At 35.3% G+C, this 14,684-nt stretch overlaps 1 protein-coding gene across 2 annotated transcripts in view; it reads left to right on the top strand.

Moving 5' to 3' along the window:
* Positions 1-319: 319 nt before the first annotated feature.
* The window catches only part of LOC5565017 (tudor domain-containing protein 1), a 51,264-nt gene continuing 36,899 nt past the window's right edge, over positions 320-14,684 (top strand). For both annotated transcript variants that reach the window (XM_021846326.1, XM_021846319.1), the window contains exons 1-3: positions 320-463; positions 8,290-8,493; positions 12,635-13,273. In XM_021846326.1, the coding sequence (XP_021702018.1) occupies positions 12,710-13,273 (564 nt within the window). In that variant the 5' untranslated portion in view covers positions 320-463; positions 8,290-8,493; positions 12,635-12,709. The remainder of the gene's footprint in view (positions 464-8,289; positions 8,494-12,634; positions 13,274-14,684) is intronic.

Below are 14,684 nucleotides of genomic sequence, written 5' to 3'. Positions count from 1 at the left end.
AAAATAAAAACTTTTACATTACTAGCATCTGTAAAATTAAGTTCTATGTTCTCCTATATCGGATTGCTCTTGTAACCGCATATGAAAAGTTTTACTAACCAACAGTAAATCCTCAGAATAATGTACCTATTACATTTTTTTCTCACAAAAATTTTCTAGGAATCCGTGCCTTGGCACAATATTTTTCAACACACATCGCTTCTGCAGAAGCGATGCGTCCATGGTCACCCTAATCGCAACTGAGGTTCTTCTTTACCCACGTAATTTGGTGTTGTTTGTTTTGTTTGTTGCTGTCACGTAACTTTTTTTCAGAATTTTTGCTTCGCCTCCCACAGTGTCAGTGCGTATTGCAGTGTTTTGCGGTGAAAATTTAATTTTAATAGTTCAATTATTGATTGTAAATAGCTTTGTGCTCAAAACGCATTTCTCAATTGTATATAGAAGTTGAAATAACGTTAAAAAGGTAAAAAATATGTATAAATTTGTCACATGCATCTTCCAAAAATTGAGTGTATCTTCATTCACAATCAGAAGGGTGCGAGTACCGTAATGCCGGGTGACTTTGAACCGAGATAGAAAAAAATAGTTATGGAGCTTATGACAAATATTTAATTGATCCAATTTAAGTTACGACGAGATTAACAATTGAATGGCCACCACAAGATGTAATCAATCCAAAAGATGTTTAGTTCCAAATGTAACTGTGTGTAACGAAAAGACTCCTAGAGCTCAACAAGAAAGTTCTCTGTACATACACTGGCCTAGTAACTGGACAATGTCCGAGTAGATATCATTTGAAAAATATTAGTCAGGTTCAGAATGATATCTGTCGTGTCTGTAACATGGAAAGCAAAACCTTCGAACATCTATGCTGCAGTTGTAGTGCTTTATACAAGTGCAGATCAAAATTTCTAAACGCGGGTTATTTTCAACCACGTGAAATTTGGATTGCAAATCCCACTAAGGTAGTGGGTTCCATTAACTCCACTTGGCCTGACTAAGAGAAGACGCGCCAAGGGACTTAAGCTTTTCACTTGATTCATAGTGACTAGTTTTTAGTTTGTTTCCAAATAGCATAACGGGTCTTGCTACAAATCTTATTTAAACCACCACATTTTTTGTCTCATTGATTTTTTATACAATAAAAAAATAACTGTTATAAGGATTATAATATATATAAGGAATTTTCTCTGGTATGTTTGACAAATGTAAGCTAGGAATGAAAAAAATAAAGGAAAACTACATTTCAGGACATACAAATGCATTCAAATTCACATAACCATTCTGATCCACTTACCCCGTCGTATTAAAAAGAACGGGGAAGTGTATCATGTCCGATATATTTGTATTTATTTATAAAGATCGCTTTTTTATCTGTGGTTCATTCAAGTAGAATTGAAATGTTTAACATGAGTTGGAAAAAATAATAGTATTCTATATAGGAGGAAGTCCTCTATGGCCGGACAGCCTCGAGAAATCGAATAATGATTTAAAGATTTTAGTATTCCAGGATGATACTAAAACACTTTTTTGCAGTGTTTACAAACTATGACGTTTTCATGTCCAAACGTAAACAAACAGTAGCTGTCAAAAGTTTCACCCTGTGAAACGAAAAAAAATCATACAAGTGTAGCAACAAATGTTTCATATAATTTAAGCTGAATTGTCTTCGTACGTTGACTTCAGTAAGTTTTACATCAATCACAATGCAAAATTTATTAGAAAATGTAGAATTTCATAGAAAAGCAATCCTTTTGTAAAACCATTGCAAGTCCTCTATGGCCGGACACCTCATGTCCTCTATGACCGGACAGTGAAAATGTTAACCTAATAGCTGGAATCTAATTCATAATTCGCTTTTTCATAAATGTAAGGTACAAAAAACGAATAGCAACAAAAATAGAGCATACATAACAAAACTTTTGGTCATTGGAGGCCTTATTAAGTGCTGTAAATGCTTTTAAGGCAAATGAGCGCACGAGAAAGTTAAGATGTACAGTAATCTCTCCATAACTGTGGAACCAGTGGCGTGGGAAGTGGGTAGGACAGGTAGGACATGTACTACGCACAAAAACATCTAGGTAGGACAGTCGAAGAATTGTCCTACCCACGATTCATCCATTTGTTATCTAGAAACCGATGAGGAAATTATAACATCCTAACTGGTTGTAAAAGCAATTACCGTCAAGATATCATTCACCGTGCATTTAAAAAAATCTGCGCTTCAAAAAATTATATAATTTTTACAAATCATTTGAAGCGAACTAGAATACCACTACGAAGCGTGAAATTATACCATAATTCAGGGAAAAATCTAAAATCAGTGATGCATAAAAAATACTCAAAAATTATGTTTACAAATGTCATGTTAAGGTCGCCTCGTACCGTTCTATGTCACCATTCACCGTGTACACTGGTGCACCATTTACCGTGCGTATAGTTTTCGTCAGGATTTAATTTTGTAACTTGAAGAAACATTGTTGGTGGAGCAAATATGTTGCTAGTAGTGTGCGCACTCATTTTCAAGGGTATTCAAATCTTATTTTACAATAAAACCATAGAAAGTTGAAAAAATGGCTAAATCATTATTTTTTCATTAAAATCGTTATAGGAGGTTTGACTGTGTTGTCTAAACCATTTCATTTTAGCTCAATAATATGAACTAGTTAAATCACGACATAACAATAAATCTAATATCATCGAATAATTTCAACCCTTTTATACTAATGCACGGTAACAGCAACCATAAATATTGGAAAGAGTTCATTCGCCGTGTATTTGTGTTTCGACTGAAACACGATGAAAAAATCTAATTTGCATAAAATCTCATGGTTCATACGACGAACTACATCTTATTAGAAATATCTACAGCGAAAACTAGTTGAAATTATTAAAAATTTGATACTCTTACGTTAAAATGAAAAATGTGATTTGTTTGGCGTTTCTACTAAGAGTGTTAACAAATTACATTATTAAACAGAATTCACATAACTTTGACTACATAAACCAGGTTTTTAATTTTTTTTTTTGTTTTTTTTTTTAAATTTCTTTATTAACGAGAATTTTAACATATGAGCTAGTTCTTCTCTGAAATTTTTTTGTAACAAGAACTAGAGTCGGTGTTCCCTTAGTGGACAGTCCCCTATAGTCGCACTAGTGGCTTTTTACGGCCGTTTTGCTATAAATATTTTCAAAACATTTTTTGACAAGAAGGTCAGGAGCTATTTGTTTAAGTACCATTGATACACAGCTTGATTTTGCTCAAAAAATGATCGAAATAATTAGTTTTGCTTAAAATTTGAGCTCGCTTGCGCCTATAGTAAACCTATTGTTCCTATAGTAGCACTACTGAGAGAAACTTTTTTTTATTAGACGATTGATGAATTAAGAGCTTTTTTATATCAAACGAAAGCTTTTCATCAACACTTTGTAGGAAAAATATAAAAGTTTTGTAAAAATACATTAGAAAAAGTGCTACTATAGTCACATGTATTTCTATAGTGGCACACGCGATAATAAATACAAACATTTGAGGAATGGAGGCCGCGCGGTGACTGGTGACTTAACGGTACTTAACATGGTCCCTGGCCAAGATCACAGAGTCTGATGTTGTCAAAGTAGAAGGTGCACCATAATAATCCAACACCTCCAACGGTTCATGATTTACAACGAAACGACTGATTTTAGGCGGAGGATCTGTTAATTTGTTTCGGCATATTATCAGGTCCTCTTCAAACGGAGGGGCCGTCAGGGATCAGTAGTTAACTAATCAGTAATGGTTTCGAAGCCAAAGTGTTATCAATGGTTTTATAATGCAACGTAAGAATGGTGTTTGATGGAGTTCTGCGTTGCACTCGTCATAATAAAATTAGTGATAGTGACGGTGATGCTAGTAATGATATTTCGATAAATGTATGGTAGTGAAACAATTGACAACAAGTGAATGTGATAATTTTGTTAATAACACAGACAAAATTTTTATTATTTGAACCCAACTATTGAAATTTTATTTAACAAATTGAAAAATAATAATGGAGTCATGTTTTAAATAAGTGTTTGTGCGAATGTTTATAAAGAAAGCGGAAGAAGTTTGTGTGGTTGATGATGATAGAAAACAAAAATTGTGATTATTTGAGTAAACATAGTTGATGATAGTGAGATTAGTAGTGATATTACCTACATAAATCCTCCTTTTGTTACAATGAAAATGATTATTATGAGTGTTGATTTGAAAGTTAAGTCAATAAATGATATTCCTCATTAGTGAGATCTTGTACTACAAACATGATAGATTGACCTGCATTCGGACGCAGCCAGCGCCGTTATTGTTTGTTATAATAATGAGACCGCAAGTACTAACACATTGAAGATGCTATTGATCCTGAGTAGCGTCTGTTGGTTCCCTGTGTAAGTGCATCTGTCCTTGCCATAACGGAGTAGCAACTGCGGGCGGTCAATCATGTTCATGCTCATAATTGATAGGTACACAATCTTTTGATCTATTATGTAAAAATCTCAGTAATCTCTTATCTATCTTAATTTGCTGAATAGCTTTAAAGGTTTACGTATGAGCAGGCCCGGATTTGGTGGGGTGCCGAGGGGGCAAATGCCCCGGGCCCGATGTAGGGGGCCCCCCGAGAGGTGACAAAAGAGAAACACTTTTCAATGAATTATTTTTACATTAATTATTTTAAATTTAAAATACAATTCTGATATCATTTCTAGCAGAGATATTATGGCATGAGATTATGTTTTTTTAAAGTGAGTAGCAAATTCAATACGATGTGTGTCTCAATTTTCCAGTTCCAATGAAATCCTTCTATTCGCTAATGAAATTAATCAATGTTATATCAATAACTTTAAAACTTTTCGAGGGTTAATAATTTATTTATTTATTTGTTCATACCTCAACTGATCAATCTCTTCGATCGATCGATTCGATTCAATCGATGATCGATGCAAACTTTCGCAACTTTTTGGAAAGATACTGCCAAAACTATAGTGCTCTTTGTCCTGGAATGATCTTGAAAAGACGATGATACTCTATAATTCATATATTTTCTTGATTTCACTATCACGATACTGAAGCTACTATTCTATCAAACACATCTGAAATCCTACCGGAATTTCAATATTTGAATATTCTAGTGTCTTTTCCATTTGTGCCAGATTTTAATATAAGGACTGTTCATTTTATAAAGTGGACACCTTGTTTATGCTATATCTTTTTTATTTATTGATGAAATCGTAAACGGTTTTCTGTGTATCGTTCAACTATTACACTGCGGAACACGGTTTTGTCTCAAGCACTAAAATACCGCTATTAACTTAATTAAGGATTGCTGAATCCATTGCCATTTTCAGAAATATCATAGCACGTCTAGTTTATGAGATACAGTGAAACCTCCATGAGTCGATATTGAAGGGACCATCGACTCATGGAAATATTGAGTCATGGAACAGCAATTCTTTGGAAAGCTGCTTCTAGGGACCATCATAGTAACCATGAAATTATGTTTTTAGTATGGTTCCATGAGTCGATATCGAGTCATGGAACATCGACTCATGGAGGTATCACTGTATTAGCTGTTGAAAATGCTAAATTTGACTATTTCAGCCAACTTGCATGCAAGTTTGCCAGCTTGTATGGCAATTTATTTGCTTAATTTGCCTCAGAACTCAAACTTCAAGTGTTTAACAATACTTATAAACAAAGTTCATGATACTTCCGATGCTTAAAACTTATTTTTTGTTGGTTTAGAAAAGTATTGTATTTTTCCATATAAGAGAAACGAAGAATTTTGTATGGAGACTGTAAGCATGTTGAAAAAATCATTTTATTCAAATTAAACCGTGCAATTTCAACCAAAATAAATTTGAAATGAAAGTTAAAGTCCTATTTTGCATGCTTGTTGGATTAGATCTCAAATGTTTTTGATAAATCATTGTTTAATTTTTATGTAAACATCAATAAAACCAGTGTTTTATGCAACTTTTGCGACCTGTAGCTAAAAATTGTGACGTGCTGGAACATTTCTGAGAACGGCATCAGAATCAGCATCCCTAAAACTACTAGAGACACATAATTTGATTCTTGAGACATGCAAAAATGTCATTTTTATTACGCTGTGTTATTCTACAATGTTATGAAAATACAGAAACTTACAAAATGCTTTCGGTTGAAGAACTAAATAGTTTTTGCAAAAACTCCTAAGAAAAACTGTTCGTCAAGTTTAAGCATTATTTTTCGCATGAAAAAAATCCTAAATTTAATGAACAAATTGTATGTTGGTATCCTTTACTATTCAACTTAAGGTAGAGCTTTTAAAAACATCAATAATATTCCATCAGTTCCTGACGCTGAGTCACTTTAGTGATCTATTCCTTATGGTCAAATTTGCTGATACACCATCTTTTTACTACCAGCAAAAAAGTAAAGTAATAAGCGTGTTCAAAACTGGTTTAGATTACTAAAGAAACTATATATGTATAAAAAAAGCAAAATCTTGAGTTTTAACCGCATTCTTGGGTACCAAATTTACTCTTTATGGTCGTTTTATTGAAAAATCCCATACTTTTAAAATTATATACGCATGTTTATCGATCTAGAGCAAACTGTAAGCGTTTTTCTCAAAATATTTTGATAGGTAGTCTCAGAATAACACATTCTGAAAATAATACATGCAAAATAAATTTGATTTAATTCAAGCAGTGTTCCCAATCTTGATGATTGTCATTGTGCTTTGAGTGGTCTTCTGAAAATAAATTATTTGTTTTTCTATTGTGCGAACGATGTACAGAAAACCGATTTCGATTTCATTGATAAATTAAAAAGATATTGCATGTCCAAAGTGTCCACTTTATAAAATGAACAGTCCTTATTTGTATTAATATTTTCATAATTTTTTTTTTTTTGTAATATAGCAAATTTTACTAGGAGCTTGAAATTTACTACAATTTTGATCCAAATCCACATAATTTGTTTGAATTTTGCAATTTTTCACTAAGAGTTTAGAATTTAATATTATAACGATTTAAATCTACAGAATTTTTATACAATTATGCTTTCCTCGATTGCTAAATTACAAGCTTAAATGGATATATTATAGAGGTAATTTTGCAATGGTCTTTACTCGATAGGCTATTTTCAGATACTAGAGCAGTAGTTGGAAGTTGTCTAATTGTATATAGTTCTTCCAAAATGTTGTCAATATTGGGAACATTAAAATTAGAAAGCAAGTAAGACTTATCCTTGTTGTGAAGCTCCGAATCGTTGATGGCAAGCGGGAGCACCAGTTTGGGAAGAACCTTGCATTGCATTCTGACAAAACTATAGGAGTGAGGCGTCGAAGTTGTACCATGCCTACTAGATCGTTTGATGTCCAATCCGATACTACATTCTCGGAGTTCTTTCAACAGGCTTTTGATTGTCAACCATTATAACAGGGTTGGAAGACAAGATCTATGACAATATTCATTCAGTACCACACACTTGTGGACGGTTCATATTGTAATTTTGGAAATTGTTGTTGACAGCGATAGTGTGCTTTTCTGAAAGCAATTGCTTCTTGTCGACAAAGACTAGTTGAATGTATGATTGAAACCATTATTACATTTCTCTAGTTTTCCGAATATCTTATATTCATTATACTAAGCATTTCCGGTAATTTTGTACCAAAGGCCCCCGTAAAAAGATCAGACCCGGGCCCCCCGAAGCTCAAATCCGGCACTGCGTATGAGTGTTGAATGTAAATTCGCATTTTCAATAAAATACATATAAAAATTATTTGCACTTACCTCATTTACCCACTCGTTCCGCGGTGTCTTAAGAATGTAGGACGTGTAAATCGGACTTACTAACTTTATCATTCTTTCGGTTTTGTATCCTGCTAGTAATGTTTGTCTTTGCCACCAATTGGAAGTAGTTGCTTGATTTTTCACGAAGAAGCACTGGTTCAGTCAAAGCCCATAAAATCTTCAATCTAAAGGCATTGGATTAAATCAGATTACCTACCGGTAGAAGCATGTCCGTATATGTAAAATATGAAGCTGACAAGCTGCACGAAATAATTAGCACCTATCGTTTGTGCAATGAGTTTCAATTTCAACAACTTGACCTGCATAATTGTAACCTTGTTCCGGAATGAGTACCTACATATATCTTAAATGTAGTGTAAATTGGTATCACGTTACATAACTATACAACCTAAGCTTCAGCAATGACTTTGGAATGCCCCCGCAAGATATCCTATTACAAAGATTTCGTTTTTTTTTAACTTTTGCTTTCAGAACGCCGATCGAGTGAACGAACAGCAGAAGGCGTACGCCGATAAAGCCATCACAGAGATCACCGACTACTTTTTCTCGCTGCACAACGTGCTCCAGTCGGCCGAACAGGAGGTGTTGCTTTCCGTACGGAACAACTATCTGCAGCTTCGCGCGGAAACGGAAAACGTCCAGAAGGAACTTGCCGTGTCCGAGCGCAATTTGACGGTAGGTGATTCGCGAAATATCTTAAGTTCTTATCTAATGGAGATTTTACTGTATAATGCATCTACTTTTTCTAAACGAATAACTCCAATTCTGTATTACACGGTTGAATCTTTGCGTAGGGCTGGTAGCAGGTCTTTTTTAGATGTTGTGTGTTTCATTTTCGTCACTTCACACTTTCAAGATGCATTCGTGTCGGAACCTATTTTTAGAGACTTCGTCACTATTTCATTTTTTAAGTTTCTCAATAGATTTTTTTCCTTCCTGCTTACAAAGCTCCAAAAAAATCTCCAGAGACTTCTACGTGACTATTCCACAGGTTCATCCAAATTTTTCTCTTGCATTCCTTGAAAAAAAGCTTCAGTGGTTTTTCGAATGATTTCTACAGAGATATCTTCTGGATTACACGCTAAAAATATTATACAGAATTAAGTACTATTCACACGAAATCGGGCTTTTGTGGACCAACATAAAATTTGTGTTATTTTCATGCAATCTGAAAAATCGTTCATCTCTGGGATCATCCAAAAATGACGTCCATCGTAAGGGGGAGGGGGGGGGGGGGTCTACGAGAGTGTGACAGTACGTGTGGAAGGTATTGGAAAAAGCGTGACAGAGGGGGGAGGGGGGGGTCTAAAAATCTCAAAAAACGATGGACGTCATATTTGAATCGTCCCTACTCTGCGCCATTAAATGTGAAAAGAAGAATAAACCCGTACAGGACCGATTTTCAGCTTCTGTAAAATATGCACAAATTTTTTAGTACTCCAACGCTACTACCTCCAATAATTTCCACAATTTTCAAATCCAGAAAAATTTCCCAGGATACATTCCTGAATTTCCTTGAGATGTTTTTCCCTTATACGTCTTACACAATTTTTTCAGTTGTTACTCTAATTCAGGGCTGCCCAACGTACGACCTCATTGTGTGCGGCCCGCGGAAGGTTCGAAGATTCTTCTCATATTTGGCCAGTTGACTATCCTACCAACCCGAAGTTAGAACATACCAAAACTATTTAATTTCCAATTAAGTTTCAACCAAATATTTTATTTAAATTGTTTTGTTTCCATTAAATCTTCTAAGCTACTAATTTTATCAATGATTCGAATTCCTAATCTCAAATTCTGTGTGTTTCGACTATATTTCTACAATGACTTCCTTCGGAATTTTAAAAATGCAGCCTGAATAAAACTTATGGACAAAAGGCTAAGTTTTCATACATAATTTCATTGAATCGTAGGCTAAAGAATCCTGGAATTTAATTTTACCAACACCTGGGCGTTATTCACGCAGATTCCTTGAAAAGATTATAAAAGACAGAATTTTGCCAATTCTTTAAAAACCAAACAGTTTTTTTAAAGAATTTTGGACACGACTTTCACGGATAATATTGGCATGATTCTTACAGGACTGGAACGAATTCAATACATAATTTTCTAAAACCCTTGGTAAAATTACAATATAAGAATAACATTTTGCTAAAACCTTAAGCGAATTTATCATACAATTTTGAGCAGTTTACTTTAAAAATACTTTTTAGCTCTCTCAAAGATTTCAAGGTTGCATTTCGAAGTTATTTTTGAGTGGCACGATACTAGTAGAATCCTGGACATTCTGACCAAGATTGTCGTGAAAGCTTCATCAGGATTATAGCACTTTTCGGGTCGGCTTCTGACAGAATTCGGAGTATGATTTTTATAAAATTTTGGGCATTATATTGATGTGTGCGTTTGAAATGCAAATATCAAATGCGGGAACACCAAATGCGGTGAGATTTTTCTCAAGTAATGCGGTGTCAAAGATAGATTTGTCTAGCTAGGTCGGCCGTGATTTATACAATCGTTGCTAGGTGTTCTTTGATTGTTTAGTGTTTCCGCATTTGAAGGACGTTTAGGCAAGATTTGCATCTCAAATGCGAACAGCAATACACATAGAATCCAAAATTTTTGGGGAAGATTTTTCAAAATATTCTGCAATAGATTATTATATAGTTTTGAAAGAAAATTTCACAATATCCAGTAGAATGATTAGCAGGAATTATCTGTTTTTCGATTTCCTCAAATGAAATTTACGTCATTCACTGAATTTTGTCAGATTTTATGAACTTCATTTATTTACTTTTGTCAAATTATATGCGAATATTTGTCTTTTTTTAAATGTGGCCCGCGACACGAAATTGTTTCTGTGATTTGGCCCGCGGTTCAAAAAGGTTGGGCAGACCTGCTCTAATTGGTCTTCCAAAGATTTCTACAAGAGAATCCACAAGGTTCATTCCCAAGTTTTTGTAGAAAATGTTCCAGAGATTTTTCCAGAAAACCTTAAAATAATTCTTCCAGGACTGGCTATAACTATTTTTCCAGCTATTTTTATGTAGATTAATTTAAGAATTCATCCATAGGTAATAGGTTGTTTTTTCTCCTCAGCACGCAGGAATTACTTTAAAAAAATCCCTCAGGGATTATTGCTTGAAAGTGATTAAGAATTTTTCCTGTAATTCTTCAATCAATGAGACCAACAGTTCAAAAATGTCTCTACGTATTTTCCATCATTTTATTCAGAGATCAGTACATACAATCTCTGAAGAATCTTCAAACTAACAAATATTACAGCAATTATTTCAGTTATTCTTCCAACCATTCCTCCACAAATTTCTCCAGAGTTTTCGTTTATGTTTTTCGAGATTTTTTTCCATAAAGTTCTGCAGGCTTTATCTATGGATTTGTTTTTTTTTATAATTAATTAATTAATTTGGACCATTAAGACTCTAAAACTAAACCTTCCTCAAGAGGTTAGAATCTTAAATAAATCCTAAACAACAATTTTGGAAGAAATTCCAATAAATTCAGAGCATCTCTGAAAAAATGTCTGATTGAATTTAGAAGATGTCCCAAACGAAAATTTTGGAGGAAAAAATACGGAAATCGATGAAAGAATCACTGGGTTACTGGACTTTTTTATGAGTAGAACAACCGCGTCCATTGAATTAAATTTTTGACTGAACTTACGATTTTCTTGACACGTTCCTGTAAAAAAATTGTTGGAATGCCTGGTGTTATTATTGGAGGAATTTCTTAGGAAGATCGTAAAATAATAACTGAATAAACTTTAGAAATGATCTTAGAAAAACATTGGGAAAAAATCTGAATTATTTTCTGATGAAAAAAACTCTTTGTAATGTCTTTAGTGAAACGCCTGGTAGTGGTTTCCTGTACAAATAATACCTACCAGGAAATTCCCAGGAGACAATCATGAGAGAAATCTCAGATATTTTTGAGGACTTCCTTGGAAAGTACCTCAACATTTTTTTATGAGTTCTTGCAGAAATTCTAAGAGGAACGTCCGGAAAATTTCTTATGGTTCCCTTATAGATGTACCTGGTTTATATCTCATAGCAATCCTGGATGACGATTTTAGGGAGAAACCATGAAAAATTCCAGGATGCAACTCTGGAAAAAAAATACTCGTTGAGTTCTTGAAGATGTTCTAAACGAAAATCTTAAAGAAAATTCGACGGAAATCGATGGAAGAGTCATAGGATGACTGGACTTAGGACATAAGAAATCTCTGAGTATTATTGGATGAATGATTGGAATCTCTAGATTATTTTTTGGGGAAATTCTTCAAAAATGTTCACGTTGTATTCATGAAGGCATCTTGAACGAAATTATTGCAGGAATTACATAGGAAGTCTGTAAAAAATTTAAATAGGCTCCTTAAAGTATAATATCCAAAGAAAACATTAGGGAACAATCTATATTAATTTCTGATGACATTCCGGAACAAAATCGTGAAAATATAGTAATAATAGTCATGATGTCATAATAATTATATCCTTAGTGGAATGCCTGGTCGGATTTTCTGACAAATGCTAATCTCCTGTTTCCGTTTGGTTTCTTCGTTGTTTTCTTAGGTCCTGTTTGGTTTTCTTTTACTTCCTGTTTACGCCTCTTTTTAGTTTCTTTATATGCCTCTTTTATATCCCTTTTTAAGTCCTGCTTGGTCTCTTTTGTAAGGCATGAGGTCTCTCAATTTTTAGGATTTTTAGGATAGTTAGTAGCTACCAGTCCTATATGTGTGTTATACCATCTAATGTTTCTTGTATAAACACGAATAAATGACTCATAATCTTTTTCTCACCCTCAGCGTTCGCTCGAACAGTTCAAAACATTCGAAATCGCTCTGCCCAAGGCCACACTGCTGTCCGATCTGATCAAGGACATGAAAAAGTCGCTGCATACCGCACCCGTCACGGCGCACTTCCAAGAGCCAACGGAGAACCCATTCCGCTTCCGGGAATGCAACCCGCTCCGGAAGGAAATTCACAGCTACTTTGCCTTCGAGGTCAAGCCCACTAGCTACCGCCCGAAGCTGGTGCCATTCTACACGCCGGAGCCCTTTCCTGTGCTGGAACCCATAAAGTCACCGGAGATACCTCACTCACCCGAGCCTGTCCCTATAAGGCTCGAACACACACCCGGTAGTAGCAAGCGTGATGACGATCGGGTCGAGGACAGGGCATCTGAAGCGCTCAACAGATCTGCGGCATCCTCGAGCCACACCGTGAAGGACATGGAAATAAGCCGGATTTCCGAAGAACCGGATAATGATGCCGAAAAGGAACAAGATCTTCCGCGGGAACACCTTTCGGTTGGATCGAGCAAAACGACCGAAAGTCGATCCAAGTCCAAGGACAAGAAGCGCAAAACCGCCAAGGATCGCCATTCGCATCGGGACAGGCACGCCACCGATGAGGGCAAAGTTTCCAGCACAACTTCCATGAGGGTGAGTTTTTGGTATTTATTATGGTACTTTTGAATGCATATTAAGCTGGCCAGTTTTCATATGAAAACAATGGAAATGATAAAATCTTATCCTACAGGTTAGGGCGCGGTTGGTCATCGCCAAAAAATCGCACTGATGCAGTTTACGAAAAGCGAAGTTTTTTGACTCGTGTTGTACGAAGAAACAACAGTAGAGATTGGTTCAAGATATTTTGACTAACTTCTAAACAGCAAATATAGTTGGTCCATCGCCAGCTTTTCAGGCGAATCCTGATATTATTCTTCTTCTTGGCATTAACGTCCTCACTGGGACAGAGCCTGCTTCTCAGCTTAGTGTTCTTATGAGCACTTCCACAGTTATTAACTGAGAGCTTTCTTTGTCGAAGTTGTTATTTTCGCATTCGTATATCGTGTGGCAGGTACGATTATACTCTATGCCCAGGGAAGTCAAGGAAATTTCCATTACGAAAAGACCCTGGACCGACTAGGAATCTAACCCAGACACCTTCATCATGGCTTTGCTTTGTAGCCATGGACTCTAACCACTCGGCTAAGAAAGGCCCCAAGCCGCTGTTGAGCCCAAAAATGTACGATTTTATTTATTCTACGGATTGTCATCAAAAGTTCTTGGATGTTTTGGATTAATGGTTGTGTTTTGTAGCGCTTGGAGTGAACTCATTGAGTCTGATATAATTAGATATTTGTAATGCGATTGGTCATCGAGAGCGTATTCAATTGCACTGGTTATAGCCATCAATTCTGCGGAGAATATCGAGGACTGGTTCGATAGACGTATATTTATTGGCGTACTTTGATCCATCAGTATAAATAAAATAGTATCCTACGTACTCAGATATTTTGCGTGAAAACTCTTTTTGGAACAGCACTGGATTTGCATTCGATTCCTGAGTGCTTGCCATTGAGTAATCAACTTTTATTTCACCAAGTGTCCACGAAGGTTCGCGATGATATCCCCGACTATAGATGTTTTCAGTATTGATTTGGAAAGTCGAACAAAGTTTCTTAAATCGATATATAAAAGAATTTTTGGCTTTTGTTTGGGTCGAATGGTCTGTACTTACTCGAAATTTTATTGTTTTAAGTTATTACTTTTATTCCGTAAACCAGCGTTTAAATATCTCTTCTGTATAATAACGGTAATTTACCTGCCTCAGAAAGGATACTTACAGTAGGACTTGTCCTATAAGCTCCTAATGCCAATCTGACACCAAGGTGGTGAAAAGGATCTAATTGCTTCAAGCGTGTTGCAGAAGCTGAGTTGTATATGATACTTCCATATTCTAATCTTGACAATACTAATGCATTGTGCAGTGTAAGAAGAGTTTTTCTACTAGATCCCCAAGTCGTATTAGAAAGAGCTCGAATTATCTTCACAGCTCCCATGGATTTCG

Source organism: Aedes aegypti, chromosome 1, assembly GCF_002204515.2.
Source record: "Aedes aegypti strain LVP_AGWG chromosome 1, AaegL5.0 Primary Assembly, whole genome shotgun sequence".
Lineage (NCBI taxonomy): Eukaryota > Metazoa > Arthropoda > Insecta > Diptera > Culicidae > Aedes > Aedes aegypti.
Note: the sequence above shows the minus strand (reverse complement) of the source record. Positions and strands in the feature narration are given on the sequence as shown.